At 33.4% G+C, this 14,234-nt stretch overlaps 1 protein-coding gene across 3 annotated transcripts in view; it reads right to left on the minus strand.

Moving 5' to 3' along the window:
* LOC148604396 (uncharacterized) overlaps nucleotides 1–14,234 on the minus strand; it is a 42,905-nt gene that overhangs the window by 8,727 nt on the left and 19,944 nt on the right. For 2 of the 3 annotated variants that reach the window (XM_088551080.1, XM_088551082.1), the window contains 8 exons: nucleotides 13,904–13,986; nucleotides 12,926–13,021; nucleotides 6,859–11,030; nucleotides 5,816–5,938; nucleotides 4,218–4,450; nucleotides 3,674–3,697; nucleotides 1,594–1,718; nucleotides 766–913 (listed from right to left, as the gene is read on the minus strand). In XM_088551080.1, the coding sequence (XP_088407206.1) occupies nucleotides 766–913; nucleotides 1,594–1,718; nucleotides 3,674–3,697; nucleotides 4,218–4,450; nucleotides 5,816–5,938; nucleotides 6,859–11,030; nucleotides 12,926–13,021; nucleotides 13,904–13,986 (5,004 nt within the window). The remainder of the gene's footprint in view (nucleotides 1–765; nucleotides 914–1,593; nucleotides 1,719–3,673; nucleotides 3,698–4,217; nucleotides 4,451–5,815; nucleotides 5,939–6,858; nucleotides 11,031–12,925; nucleotides 13,022–13,903; nucleotides 13,987–14,234) is intronic. The other variant, XM_088551081.1, reaches the window with a different exon arrangement.

The following is a 14,234-nucleotide window of genomic DNA, read 5'->3' on the forward strand; positions in this document are numbered from 1 at the left end:
TTTTGTCATGTAAAGTAAACTGATTTAGTGTCTAAATAAAATCATGTTCAACTTTGATAACTACAAACTTAAAAAGAAAGTACACAGATTTCATGTAATCAGACAAAAAATATGCATGTTTGAACCATCTCATTTAAGGTAGGAGCAAGCATTCATTTCTACTCAAAGTATATAGGCTAGTATCTCATGGATACTTTATCCACTTCTTAAAAAAACACGCCCCGTGCAGGTACGGGTGATTAAAGAATAAGCCTGCAGCAGCACTAAGCTGTCGTAAAAGGTGACTAAATAGTGCTCAGATCCCTAGCCGGGGGCTAGGGCGCTCTGCCCACAGAGCAACTGGGATGTGTGCCCCAGGTGGTGGAATGGGGTACCCCTGGCGTGTTACATGCTGGGGTTGTCAGGCTATAATACGGAAAACCTGACCGCAAACCATAGTGGTGCACCGTGTTGGGAAAGATGCCACGTTCCTTGCACATTAAAGAACCCTACTGTGGTATTCTCCCGAAGTAGGAACCATAGGGCTCTGCCACAGGAGGCTAAAATTGCCAGACCCTACCCACCTCTCCCTATTTCCAGTGGCAATCAAAATTTGTTGACCCCCATTGTCCTTGTGTCCCATCCCTTTTTCATTTCATCATCATTTCATGTTCATTTTATCATCAATTTCATGTTCATCATCTGAATATAGGTGAAATATTGCTGCTCGGACATTAAACCCCAACAAACAAACAAACAAACAAACATTTAAAAAAAATCACCTACCATTTCCTGCAGACTTTGTTGTTTAGCTGCCTCTATAAGGTGTTTCTCATAGGTCTCCTCTGCCTCTTTAGACCTTACGTTTTTAGGACTACTCCCTTTATATCCAAGGGATCCCTGAATGGCCATTACTGTATCTACTAAGTTACAACTGCAATGAAATTTAAATTATTGCAGTACAGGTTGGCCTAAAATTCAGGCAGAGGGTTTTAAGTCAATAATTTTTGTCACCTTTCTTAATGGTGTAAATGATCCAATATGTCCTCCTCATGATGAAAAGAACAATTCAAAGTAATAAAGGCGGTTCAGAAAGTAGAGAAAATACATTGACAGGTTATATTCTGATAGAGATTTGCAGTGAATAAAACATGACAGGAAATAAAATTCAATTATACTTTTTAAAATTAATTTTCATTACTCTAAAACACAATAGCAATGAAAAAAAATAACTTGATCCCCAGTTTATTGTCCCCACAAAGTGATGAGGGTGTTTTTTTCATTGTTAATATTCAAAAGGCCAATAATTTTGACCAATAGTCAGTGTAATTTTTTTCCTTCAATATGATACCTAACAAGTAAAATGAGAAATGAAAAAAAAAGAATTTTAAGTTTATTTTTGCATACAAATACATATGTCTCCTATGGTTCAAAAGTGGATCATAAATTCCTATTAATATCATGTCCTAATTACCTAACAAATTTCATGAAATTTGGTTCAGAATTATCCAAGGAGCAGTGCTTACAAATGGACAGACTAACAGACAGACAGGAAGAAAACAATATGTCTCCTCATCAAAGTAGGGGGACACATAATACTCTCAGAATACATACCAATTAGCATGAAAAATATCATCTAAGACAGTCTGGTCTATCCCTGGGAACTCATCATACAGCTTATGTTGTTTCAGCTTGGTAGATAGGGCAGAAAATGAACCGGATTGTTTCAGAGTCTCGACCTGCAACAAAATAGAAAAATGTCCAAAAATATTTAGATTTAATAAGTTTGAAAATAGACTAAGGTTTCATTAGTAATTTCACGTGTATCAGTATTTGATCTGACTGATATTGAGAGAAAATGGTCATTTTAGAATAGAAGTCTGAAGAGAACTTGTTAAATCTGTCTTTAGAAATACCGATCTTGAAAAGCTTATAACATTCACCTATCTTAAAATAGCCACACACTAAACTTATATGGGAATTAAAAGGATAGGCATGAGTAGATATCAAATAGAACTTATGTTACAATGTAAACAAGCATTCTGACTGTATTGCTGATGCAATACAGTGTCCCCTTTCAGCCTTTGAACTCATTGCCTTTATGAGATTTTTTTTATATATGTGAACTTACAATGGATGGTGTTATTTTATAACAATCAAGAGAAAATAACTCTTGAACAGCAAAAGCAAATTCCATCAAAATCAAAACTGAGCTTCATTTTACAGTAGATAATAACATTTTTGCATTACAGAAAGCTGCATAAAGACATTCTTTCTATTACCTGGAAAGTTGAAAAAAACTTTGTTATTATGAATTAAAGGGCAAATAACTCTAGAATGACAGCAGCAATTTGCATCAAAATGATGAAACATAAAATTTTATGTAATTTTCTATGTCAAAGGGCCATAAGTTCCATATAAACCATTTTGCCGCAATAATATTTAAATTTAATTTGTAACTTGTCATGATAAGACTATATACCAAATATGAAATCAATTGGATGAAGCATTACAAAAAAAAGTCCGATAAACATAAAATTTCATGAAATTTTCTATGTCCAAGGGCCATAACTTCTGTAAAAATTGTTCAACCATAATGTCATTCAAACTTAACTTGTAACTTGTCATGATAAGACTATATACAAAGTATGAAATCAATTGGATGAGGCATTATAAAAAAAAAGTCCGGAAAACATAAAATTTCATGAAATTTTCTATATCCAAGGGCCATAACTTCTGTAAAAATTGTTCAACCGTAACGTCATTCGAACTTAACTTGTAACTTGGAATGATAAGACTATATACCAAATATGAAATCAATTGGATGAGGCATTACAAAAAAAGTATGGAAAACCAAGTGTGACTGATGGACGGACAGGGTGCAAACCTAAGTCCCCTTCGGCATTTGCCAAAAGAGGACAATAACTGATGATGAAAATTTATAAAATCACCTTACCAATCAACAACAGAAGAAAGAAACCATAAAATAAACTTCTAGCAAAGAACAATGCAAGTTTTTGTATGCACACAAATGATGCTGTGAATGCTAATGTCCATGAATGAATGCCAAAGAACTTTTAATAAAAATCACAAAGCAATTGTTTTACACTGCCAACAAATAAAAATTAAAGTGAGAAACTGACTCCTTCCCAACAGAAGGAGTGAAATTAGACTAAGCAAGAACTTAAGAAAGCTTATACAATGTCATGTTTTATACTTATATATTTCTCCTCTTCCATATAAGAGTAACTCATGTACAAATTAGCTTTACATGCTTAGTTACAATAGCTGGAAAATTTTCAAAATATTATATGCTATAGCTCATACAATGATGATATTCATGGGATAGAGTAAGTCTTACCTTCATTAAATGAACTTCCTTAGATAGTTAACTGGACAATTGACAAGAGATTTAAACTCTCTATCAAATACAGATTTAAAAACATATAGAATGATGGAAAATTTAAATCTCTTGTTAACTGTTAAATTTAGTATCAGGTGATTATCATTTTATCAAGGAAAGACCAACTCTATGCTCTGAACATCACCATTTTATGTGCTGTAATAACTGAGTGATATGCTCATTAAATAGCTTAAATCTCAAATAATATAAAAAAAAATCAAGACACTGGCAAAGCAAAAATTCATGATTGTCACAAGCTTGATACTATACACAGGGTTAAGATACATGTACCTGAACATTATCAACTGTCTCATTCTACAAAAGATTCATATGAGCATATCAATTCTAATGCTCGAGTAGTGCAAGCTAAATGTAATGCCAAACAAAAGACAAATTATTCCAGAAGATAATATTTATAACATTCACATCAAAACCAATGGTCCCACACCAGACTATTCCTATATATTTCTGTACACTTCCTACTTAAGGCATGCAACTATATTGACTACACTTCACTAAAAATGTTTGATAAGTTTGGTTTGCAGAAAAAAAAATTGAAGAGAATTAAACACACACACATTTAAAAATGTTGACCTTTACAAATGTAAAACTAATTTAATAATAAATCATCTGACCAATCAAAATCTGAACAATGGAAATAAATATATAAACTGATACATCATACTATTGAAATTACAAAATATATTTCGAAAATACTTTATACATATACATTTGATTTAAAAAAATTAACAGTGAACTTCAAAGATATTTTTTACGAGAAATTACATTTAAAGCAAAAAGCACAATGGAATTATAATATATAACACAAACATACCAGTTCTTTCTTTTCAATTGCCTTAGCCTCCTCCTCATCAATGATTTCCTGAAGGGAAACAACTTTTGGAGAAGAAGTTAGACTTTTGTCTATGTTTATTCCTATGACAGATTGGGGAGGTCTGGAGAAGCTCTGTGGAGTGGAGTTGACAGGACCTGTAATTTCTCCTTGCTCATCATGTTGAAATATCTCGCTATCCTCTTCCTCCTGTAGTCGCCTGGCATATGCCTCATCTACATGCATTAAACAATAAGTTTATTTATTTATTTATTTGTATAAATCTTCAAGTGACATCATCGAAATACAGTTGCATTTCAGCACATGATATCCAGCACTCCACAGTATTGTAGAACTGCCTAAATTTGGTCTTGTAATCCGATGTTTGTAACATTTATCACTTTAAAAAATTGTCAAGCATCTGTAAATCTATATATCCAGAAATAGCTCAAACCAAGGCCTTAAGGGTGCAGTAAAACTTTTCTGGAAAAAAATTACCCACAGCAAATAGGGTAACCATATAAACCATGCAAAAAAATGTGAAAATTTGCAAAAGAGTTCATAAAATCAGGTTTAAAAATATCAAATTTCCTGCAAAATATCTTAAATTTTTATTTCATGCCCTGAACTGTCCTGACTTTTTCCTTCCAAAACCTCTTCCTCATAAGGGCATTGCCGTTTGGATCTTGAGCTATTTCACTTTGTAATACACTTATTAAATTTAGCATGGTAAAAAGTTGACTTACTTTCACTTTCACAATGAAGTCAAATTGTCATTGAAAAAAAGCCCCTTCAACATTGAAAATATATACAACATTGCAAAATACTTTGGAAATGTTTTATCAACAATAGATTCTTCATTTTTAATCACTATAGCAACCACCGGTTTCCATAAATGTCATTTTTCATCCCTAGCCAAAAGTGCGAAACTAAGCTAAACTGTGGAGTGCTGGCGTAAGACTCATTCCCCCTTTTTGATACTAAAAATTGAAAAACAAAGAAATGAAAAATCAGTAAACATTAAATCAAAAAGAATTTTCCTTCCACTAAGCTTGCTGAAAAATTAAAATATCTTAGATCCTTTCAGTTATTATAAAATTTGTCGAGAGACACTCTTATATGATTATAAAGTCTTTCATGTGACCAGCCAACTTTGTCTATAATAAAGCTTATTTTTATTGACAATTATGTTCCTATTCCTTAGTGAGAAACCACTCCAATTAACTTCAATGATCTGGAGAAGTGCCGTTCCTTGCCTTCTAAGATCAGTGCCCCTCTGCATCCTGTGAGTGCTTGTGTGTTGAACTTTATAATTTTAAAGTCTTCTAATAAAAATTTAATGAACAGTGTCACCCAAGTCATCTCTAAATATAATAAGCATTGCAAATAACTTCTTTTTTCCTTTAAGGGTCACATATACTATTTGTATTAAAACAGTCAGACAACCCTGAGGGTCTGTGGTAAGTCTAACACGTTATACAATGAATTGCCTTACAGTGTCTATTTTTAGACCCTACCTAGAACACTGAATTTTCATAACCTGATTTCAGATCAAATAACATGTAGCATACTAATCAACATCTTTTCTAACATTTCTCTACCTTGTTGTAGCTGTTGCTCAGAGTCAATCTTGATTTGACCTTTCCTAGAAGCAGTTTTTATACTGGTGTAAACCAGTTTTGCGACATCTAATGTTACAGGAATAGCAATGTCATCCTCTGTGTCTGAAAAAGGGTGATTGAAATCCATTTCAGATAATGAAAAGAAAGTCTTTAAACAACGTACCAAAAAAGGTAATAAGAAAATGAGATGATGCAATATTGTACATAACTCAGCTCTATTAAATAAAATAAAAGCCCTTGTATATATTTCTAATGTCCATTTTTGTTTTAAGCTGATAAAGTATGTTAATAGTAACAAATTGTTGTGACCTTATCTTCAAAGAAGAAAATAAAGTTTGACCTCAACCTTAAATAAATAATGGAAGACAATTAAGACAAGTATCACATAAAAAAAATTTTCCTTGATTTCCCATTTCTTTCCATTTTAAAAACTTTAAGTACAGCTCTGCCTAAAAACCAGACAGAGGCTTATATTAAGTGATTCATGCATTTCTTAATTCCAATTATATTTTATTGGAAATCCATCTGCAGGCCTCATAGAAACTGTTTTAGGGAATATAAGTGGAAGTAAAAGTAGTCAACTGGAGATATTAAAACTTAAAATTTGATTAAAGTACACCACAGGAAAGTAGAGAAAATTTCATCCTGAATTTTTACACTTAAACCAGTCAAAAAATATTTCAAGATATATAGAAGATCCCAATTATTTTTTGCTAGGAAATCCTTCAGTAGACTTCAAAGAAACTGTATTCAAAAATAAAAGTGCAAATGAAAGTTGCTCACTGGAGATATTAACACTTAGATTTTGGTAATGGTCTACTACAGAAAAAGTATGGGAAAACTTCCGGCCAGATTTTTACCCAAGGAGATTTGTTTTTATGACCTAACAAATGTATCTATACTGTTTCATTGATTATCTTAATATATGATGAATCCCCTTCTGCTTGGTTTTTAGACAGAACCATACTAAAATGATATCATTTTTAATGGTGCTTTTAGGCATTGTGAAAGTACACACTAACCTGTATCAATGCCTTCTATCTGTCCAAACAATTCATACAGTACTTTAGTAAAGCCTCTTTTCAGTGGAAATATAACAGTTGGTTCACCAAATGAGTCAGTTCTGTCTCTGTCAACATTACTTTTTTCTCTCTCAGGAATTCCGATATCATCCTCGTCTATTTCATCTAGGTCAAAAGTCACTCTGTCTGGTTCTTTTTCTGTATTTGTCAGTGTAGACCTGACATTTTGGCTGACTCCCCAGAACTCATTAGGATCTTCAGTATGAAAACTGCCATTACATACTTGGGAGGAATCATCTACAGTACTGTTGTGGCTACTATCCTGACTACTGCTTAAATCTGTTGAGTTGACAAGTTCCTGAAGCAAAGCCTCTGTAAATTCCGATTCTTCGTCAATTACATCATCACCACATGAGGTAAAACTATACTGTTTTTGTACCTCTGAAAATTGGCTTTCAAGGGATTTTAACCTCTTTCCACTATTTGATATTAATTGCTGTTCTAAGTCCTGTCGATCAATGTGTGACTGATTAATGACAATGTCATAACACAGATCCATTAGGGATGTTGGTGATATTACCGATGATTTACTTTTCTGCCTTAAAGATGAATGGATTATAGGTGATTTTGGAATGTGTTGAGACTTAAACATGGCATCAATAAATTTTTCACTATCCTCTTCTGAAAGATTAAGATGATATTTCCAGTCCAGCAACAAGTTGACAGCCCATTCCACATCTCCATCACATCTTTCTAGCATATCTTTCAGTTCTTTCTCTGGTATTGTTGGAAAGCTAGCTTCAAGAAATTCCAAACCTACTACACACATGTTGTCTGTCATGGTACCTTTATCATGATATAATGCTATTGGAATGTTAGTTTCATTTTCCTGGTCAGTTGATGAAGTAATATTAATACTTACGTCTCTACCTACACAAACTTTATAAGGGTATTCTATCTGATATAGAACATCCATGTTACCATCATTAATCTGAGAAAGAACTTTAAGATCAAGGGAGGTAATAGAAGAGTTTCCATCAAATCTTTCAACTGTTTCTGTTGGTTGTAATTCAAGTGTATCATTACTTGGTAAGGGAGTGCCTTCAAGTTTAGGCATTTGAGTTTTCCAATCATTATTCAAAAATGCCTCTTTCATTGAATCATCTAAGAATTTCTCTGGAAATTTAGCTGCCATTTTTCTTCTGCTGGTAGTTTTCTTTTTCTTTTTTGACTGTGGACTTGATGATGGATCAACAGACTCCTGAGCTGACGTTTTATAATTGCTGCCATTACTGGTACTAGATTTCACATTAGTAATGCTGCCTGGTATACTAGACTGGCCTGATGTAATACTTACGGAATCTGTTTCAGACTGACTAGACTTCATTGTGACTTCAGAAAATAAATTTTCCTGACTAACTTCTCCACTAGGTGGTAGTAAAGATGATGCACCTTGTAAAGAGTCAACAATTTCATCATGATTAACAATTTTGTATTGTGTAGAACTTGTTTCAATATTTTCTGTTTTTGTTACATCATGATTTTCTTTATTCTCCTTCTCTATGTCTTGACTGTCTGATTTGATTATATTGTCATATATATGATTAGGATTGTTATGATTTTTCACCAGGTTATCGTCAACAGCTACAGGTTCATTTACACTGTCTACAGAGCTACCCTTCATTTCATCTGTTCCCATAGAAACCTTTCCCTTAAGAGGTGACTCTTTACTTCTGTTCTCTAATTTTTCATGCACCTGCTCCTTTTCCAACCAATTTTTGACCTCCTCACTATGAATTGACAACTCATGCATAGATTTTTTCATTAATAACAAAGAAGATGTATCTACTTGTTTAGAGTCTTCGTCAAGACTGTCTATAAAATGGTGCACTAAAAATGATGACCTATCCTCAGTTATGTTTAATGGTGAAGTGTTCATTTCTGATTTATTCATTTTACCCGATGACTGATCATTCACATTTGGTTTATTTTTAGATTTTTCCTTTGAACTTGATTTTTGTTTTTCTATTCTATCATTATTATTTTGACTGATTACTTTTTTACTCTCTCTGCACTCTGTATCACTTCCCTTCACTACATTTGACACTGAGGGTATGGGTTTATTTTCCTTCTCAGACAACTTCTCTACATTTGATACTGAGGATATGGGTTTATTGTCAGAAGACTTCGGTGTGGGGTCAGAGACAACAATTTTGTCTTCTGTTTTAGCACCTTTCCCCTTACGTTTCTTGGATTTTTTCGATTTCCCTTCTTCAGGAGTAGAAGTTATTGAGTTTATTATCTCCTCTCTATCTTTCTGCACTGCCTCCAACTTTGAGTTATTTTTAGACGGGTCTAATACTGGTGGTAATGACTTTGACTTGGAAAACTGACTATCATCAGGAGATGATGATTTTGATTGTGTTGATCTGTTCTTCTGTTTAGATTTTTTAGAAGCAGGCGGTACCGATTTAGATTTTTTGGAATTATTTTTTTCTTTGGACTGTAAATCTGATGCTGAGACTGGTATATCCTTTACATCTGCTGGTGAATTATATTGAACCTTATCTGAAGAATTACCTGATGATGATTTTGACATTGTCTTATTTTGTACTACACTTTCAGCCAGCTGATTACTTTTTGAAAGATTTTCATTTATGTTTTTCTGATCACTGTTTCCATTTCGCTTTCTCTCCCTCTTATTTCTCTGTCTTTTTGATTTAGGTTCATCCCATGTATTAACCTCACCCTCTTTAGATAAACCCTCTCCTTGACTAGGGGTTGGCAGATCTGATTTTTCAGAAATTTTTTCCTGCTTATCTAAGCTTTTTGCTCCATTTTTCCAATAAGCCTCCTCTTTATTTTCTACCTCATTTTCAACATTCCAGAAATTTCCATCATGACCTTCACTTGAGGTCACATTTGAATTGATCATATTCAGAGTATTGCTCTCATTAATATCAGTCACCTCTGACCTATCATTTGTATTAGAACCTTCAGTAATATATTTATCGGAGTCAGTACTGTCACATTTCTTCTCCCAATATTCCTTTTCAAAACAGGCAATATCTTTTTGAAGTGTGTCTTTTGATTCTGGTGTACCTTCAGCTGAATCCAAATCTTGCTCCGCAGTGGTTAAACATTCAGTTTTAAAAATTTCATTACTTCTACTTTCATTTTTGTTTTGGTCTGTAGATTTCTCACAGCTCTCTTGATTGGCCTTACTTTTTTCACTTCTTCCATTGAAGACATTTTCCAAGCTCAATTCAATGCTATCAACTGTAACATTAGACTCTGCTACAGAATGAGTAAAATCATTACCATGCAAATGTTCACCCCTTGGGTTGTAACAGGATGCATCTTTGTGGGAAAGTGACCTATCTGTTTCCTCCTGCAAAAATAAGCCAAGTTTATAATCAATTAGCTCCCCAGCATCCTGTCTCTGCTGGTCATCTAAGGACATTATATGTAAGAAGGCCTTGAGTTCCTCCTGAGCTATGACTATATCACTTTGTTTAAGGGACCTGTCTGTTACATGCTCTGATATCAGACTGTCAACAAGTTCATGAATTGTGTCACTATACTTGTTCTCAAAGGATTCAGACTTTTCAAAGCTAGGTGTTCTTGACGAAAGTTTCTGTCTTATATTTTCATTGGATTCTGTTGGAACAGTGATTGGTGAAGGACAAGTTTTCTCGGAGACAAGAAGTTTCTGTCGTGAGATTTTTTCAATTCTCTTTTGTAAACCTGGAACAGACAGAGCTTTTTGTGGCTTGATCTGAAACCCTAAAGGCGCAGGAGGATGTATAACACTTTCTGCGTTCTTGTCCTTTTCAAGAGACTTCCTTATTTCATCTTCTGGTACTTTTTCAATATTATTTACAAGTGTCTCATCTTTCTCTTTGGTATTCTTGGGGTCGAAATTTTCAGCAACCTTTTTTTTTTCATCACCATATTCTTCTTCTTCGGATTCATTGCTTTCATTTTCATCGTCATCTATATCCATTAAAGCATCAAAAGGATTTTTTATTTTGATAGATCCAATATTTTCCCAAATATCAACTCCCTGGTCAGTGTTGTCTGTTAATGGTGTTACTTTAGCCTTAGCTACAGGTTTGTCAGCTTTTGATAAATTTTTGTTTGGTTGGGATACATTAACTGGTTTAGAAGTACTGAAATTCAAGAAATAAAATTATTTTATTTATCTTTATCAGAATCTTTTGTAAATGCAAAAAAAATAAAATAAATTCAACAAATTCAAAAACATTTTTAAAAGTAAATAAGAAAAGAAAAACATTTCATATTATTTGTTTCATGAGCTGGAACAGATCTTTCTAATATATGTAAATAAACTTTCATTTGCACTTCATATTCAAATTAGATGTTCTGGGTGGAATGGACATTCAATTACTATATCTTTATCAACAGACAGACTAATTAAAAATGTGAAACTTTATGTGAAATCATGCTGAAAACAGAATGACAAACACTAAAGTGTGTGGTGTAAAATATCCTTAGGAACAAGACTGCTAAGTATAGCCATACGTCCTCTGCAGCCCCAAAAAAAGTTCAAGTGCAAAAGCACAATAACTCCTGAAACTTCAAATTTGTCCAAACAATATTGGGGGCAATATATTCAACTACATATGGTAACTATCAATCCAACAAAAATTGAACAAATCCACTGAGCAGTTTCTGAGGATTTGTGTCCACAAAGTGATCCTATAGTGTATTATGTATAAATTCAACAAAGTCCCGTAACATTTGTAATATTTGTCGAATCAAAATGGTGGTGCAATATTATCAATTACATGTGGTGACTAACATTAAACAAAATCCATAGAGCAGTTTCCAAAGAGCTGCATCCACAAAGTGTCCCTACAGTGTAGAAAGGACAAATTCAAGAAAGTCCCATAACTCCTGTAAAATTTGTTATTTCAATATGGCGGTGCAATATGATCAACTACGACAACTAAAAATATGAACTAACAATTCCACAAAATTTGGTTGAAATACAACAATAAGCGGTTTCCAAACAGTTTTGTTCACAAAATGTCCCTATAATGTAGAATGTACAAATTCAACCAAGTCCCATAACTCCTGTCAATCCCACTAAGTTTGAACAAAATCTGTCAAGCTGTTTCCGAGGAATTGCTTCCACAATTGTGACAGGACGGACACAGATATTTTGTGTCCTCTGCTGCAAAGTGAGGGGGGGGACAACATATGCTTTAAACAAAAGAGTCTTGTTTACCCATATCACAAAAAGAATTATAGCAATGAAACATTGTGATTTCAATACATGAGAGGTAACAATAAACTTGTCTCTGAATTTCTTGATCAAAGATCCCCGAGGCCACAATTACAAAATTGTTTCCCCTTGCCCCTGCCATGTCTTAAAAAAGCTGCAAAGACAGAAATTTTTTTTTGGTGTTTTCAGAATTTTTTTTTTTTTAATTTCCAGCCAGAAAAAGATCGGAGATGTCTGACATCAGTCCTAGAAAAATAATTCTCATAAGTTTTCAGCTGTGTTTGTTACTGTAAGATAAAATCCATTTCAAGATGGAAGGCAAAATTGCCTAGTCATCTTTTGTAAAAATATGATATTCTGACACCGGTAAAGTTAAAAACATGGTGAATAACAAATCTTATTCTTTTCACAAATGGGATAGTTGTAAGGACGTTCTGGAGAACAAAACTGCTGGAGATATACGATTGACAGCGACTGATGAAATTGTTCTCCCTGTTTGTGATAAAAAAAGATTCAAGTGTGAACACTTTTGACTTTCTGGAGCCTATAAATGTTGTGTGTCAATTTGACAAATCTTTAAAATTTGTTATCTTTACAATCAAATGGAATGGCGTAGAAAATAAGAACTTGAAGTGGAATGCTGAAAAAGAATATATATACCCTGCCTGCCTGGTTAGTTCCAAAATTAAGGGCCGGGGGGAGGGGAAACAAACAATTTTTTAATTGTGGCCTTATGGTATGACCAATATTTTTCACACATTACATATTTATTGAATTTAACAGTCCTTAAACTGAAAATTTGTTTCTACATCTTACTTTCTTGTATTTATCAGCATCTGAACTGTTACATTCCTTTGGTATCTATCTAGCATTCTCTTTATCTGTTCATAAGGTACCCCATGTGTAGTTTTCCTAAAAAATGAATACAAATAGTTTACCCATCAAAATTGTTAACAAACTGATGAATCAAAATCTCATGGTAAATCCATCTAAAAAAAAATAATGCTGAAGTCCACCAGTAAAATGTCCCATCTTAAATGTCTGACTTGACAGATCTCTTCTTTTGGGCAATATCTTCATGGTTATGATGTATGTATGAAATTCAACTATTCAAATCTAGTTGATTTAAATGAAATACAGTACTCAAAAAGAGATAACTTGTGCACTAATGCAGAAGTAGTGAAATTTCATCAACTCTATCAAAACTAGAAATACTGTAAGCAAGTTCAAATAAAAAATACCCCCACTTTAAATGGACTTGTACGTAAAACAATTGTTGGATTATCTTCTTTTTGCTTCATCAAACATAGGTGATTTTGGAATGTGTTGAGACTTAAACATGGCATCAACAAATTTTTCACTATCCTCTTCTGAAAGATTAAGATGATATTTCCAGTCCAGCAACAAGTTGACAGCCCATTCCACATCTCCATCACATCTTTCTAGCATATCTTTCAGTTCCTTCACCTACATATGATAAACAACCGTCCTTTTAGGAAGAGTTGTGCTTACAAGGTTTTACTATGTAAAACACTAAATTTAGATTATCTCCCCTTGGAGTCTTCCACCAGTAATTATACTCCTTCATGCACATCTAAATATGATATCCAACCTTCCTATAAATTATCATCAAAATCCTTTCAGTGGTGTAGGAGGCGTTGCGCCTACAAGAAATGTGGACAGACAGACAGACGAGTGACTCTTATATACCCCCCCAAACTTTGTTCGTGGGGTATAAAAAAGGATGAAAACATTTAAGTAAATGTAATGAGAACCCATGAATGCAAACCGTACTCAGCACAATGTCTTGCTTTAAACCTCCATGGTGTGGTTGGCTCTAGTATAAATATCTCATACTCTGGACACACTGATCTGGCCTGCAAAAATCAACAAAAACAACATCTACAACATTTGTTTCCTAATTATCAAAACACCTCTGCCAACTTGCTAAGTATATTGGTTGGTAAAGTAGATGAATAAAAACTTTAATTATGGAGTAAGTTTCAAGACAAAATAAACAATTGGCTTTAAAAGACCACTATTTTCATATAAATGATGTTAAAACAAATCAATCCAATTTTTCCCATTATCATAATTGAAATACAAAACAAGGTGTTGTTGTCTG

Source organism: Perna viridis, chromosome 10 (assembly GCF_037379345.1).
Source record: "Perna viridis isolate PV_CMFRI_1.1 ecotype Kerala chromosome 10, ASM3737934v1, whole genome shotgun sequence".
In the NCBI taxonomy this organism is placed as follows: Eukaryota; Metazoa; Mollusca; class Bivalvia; order Mytilida; family Mytilidae; genus Perna; species Perna viridis.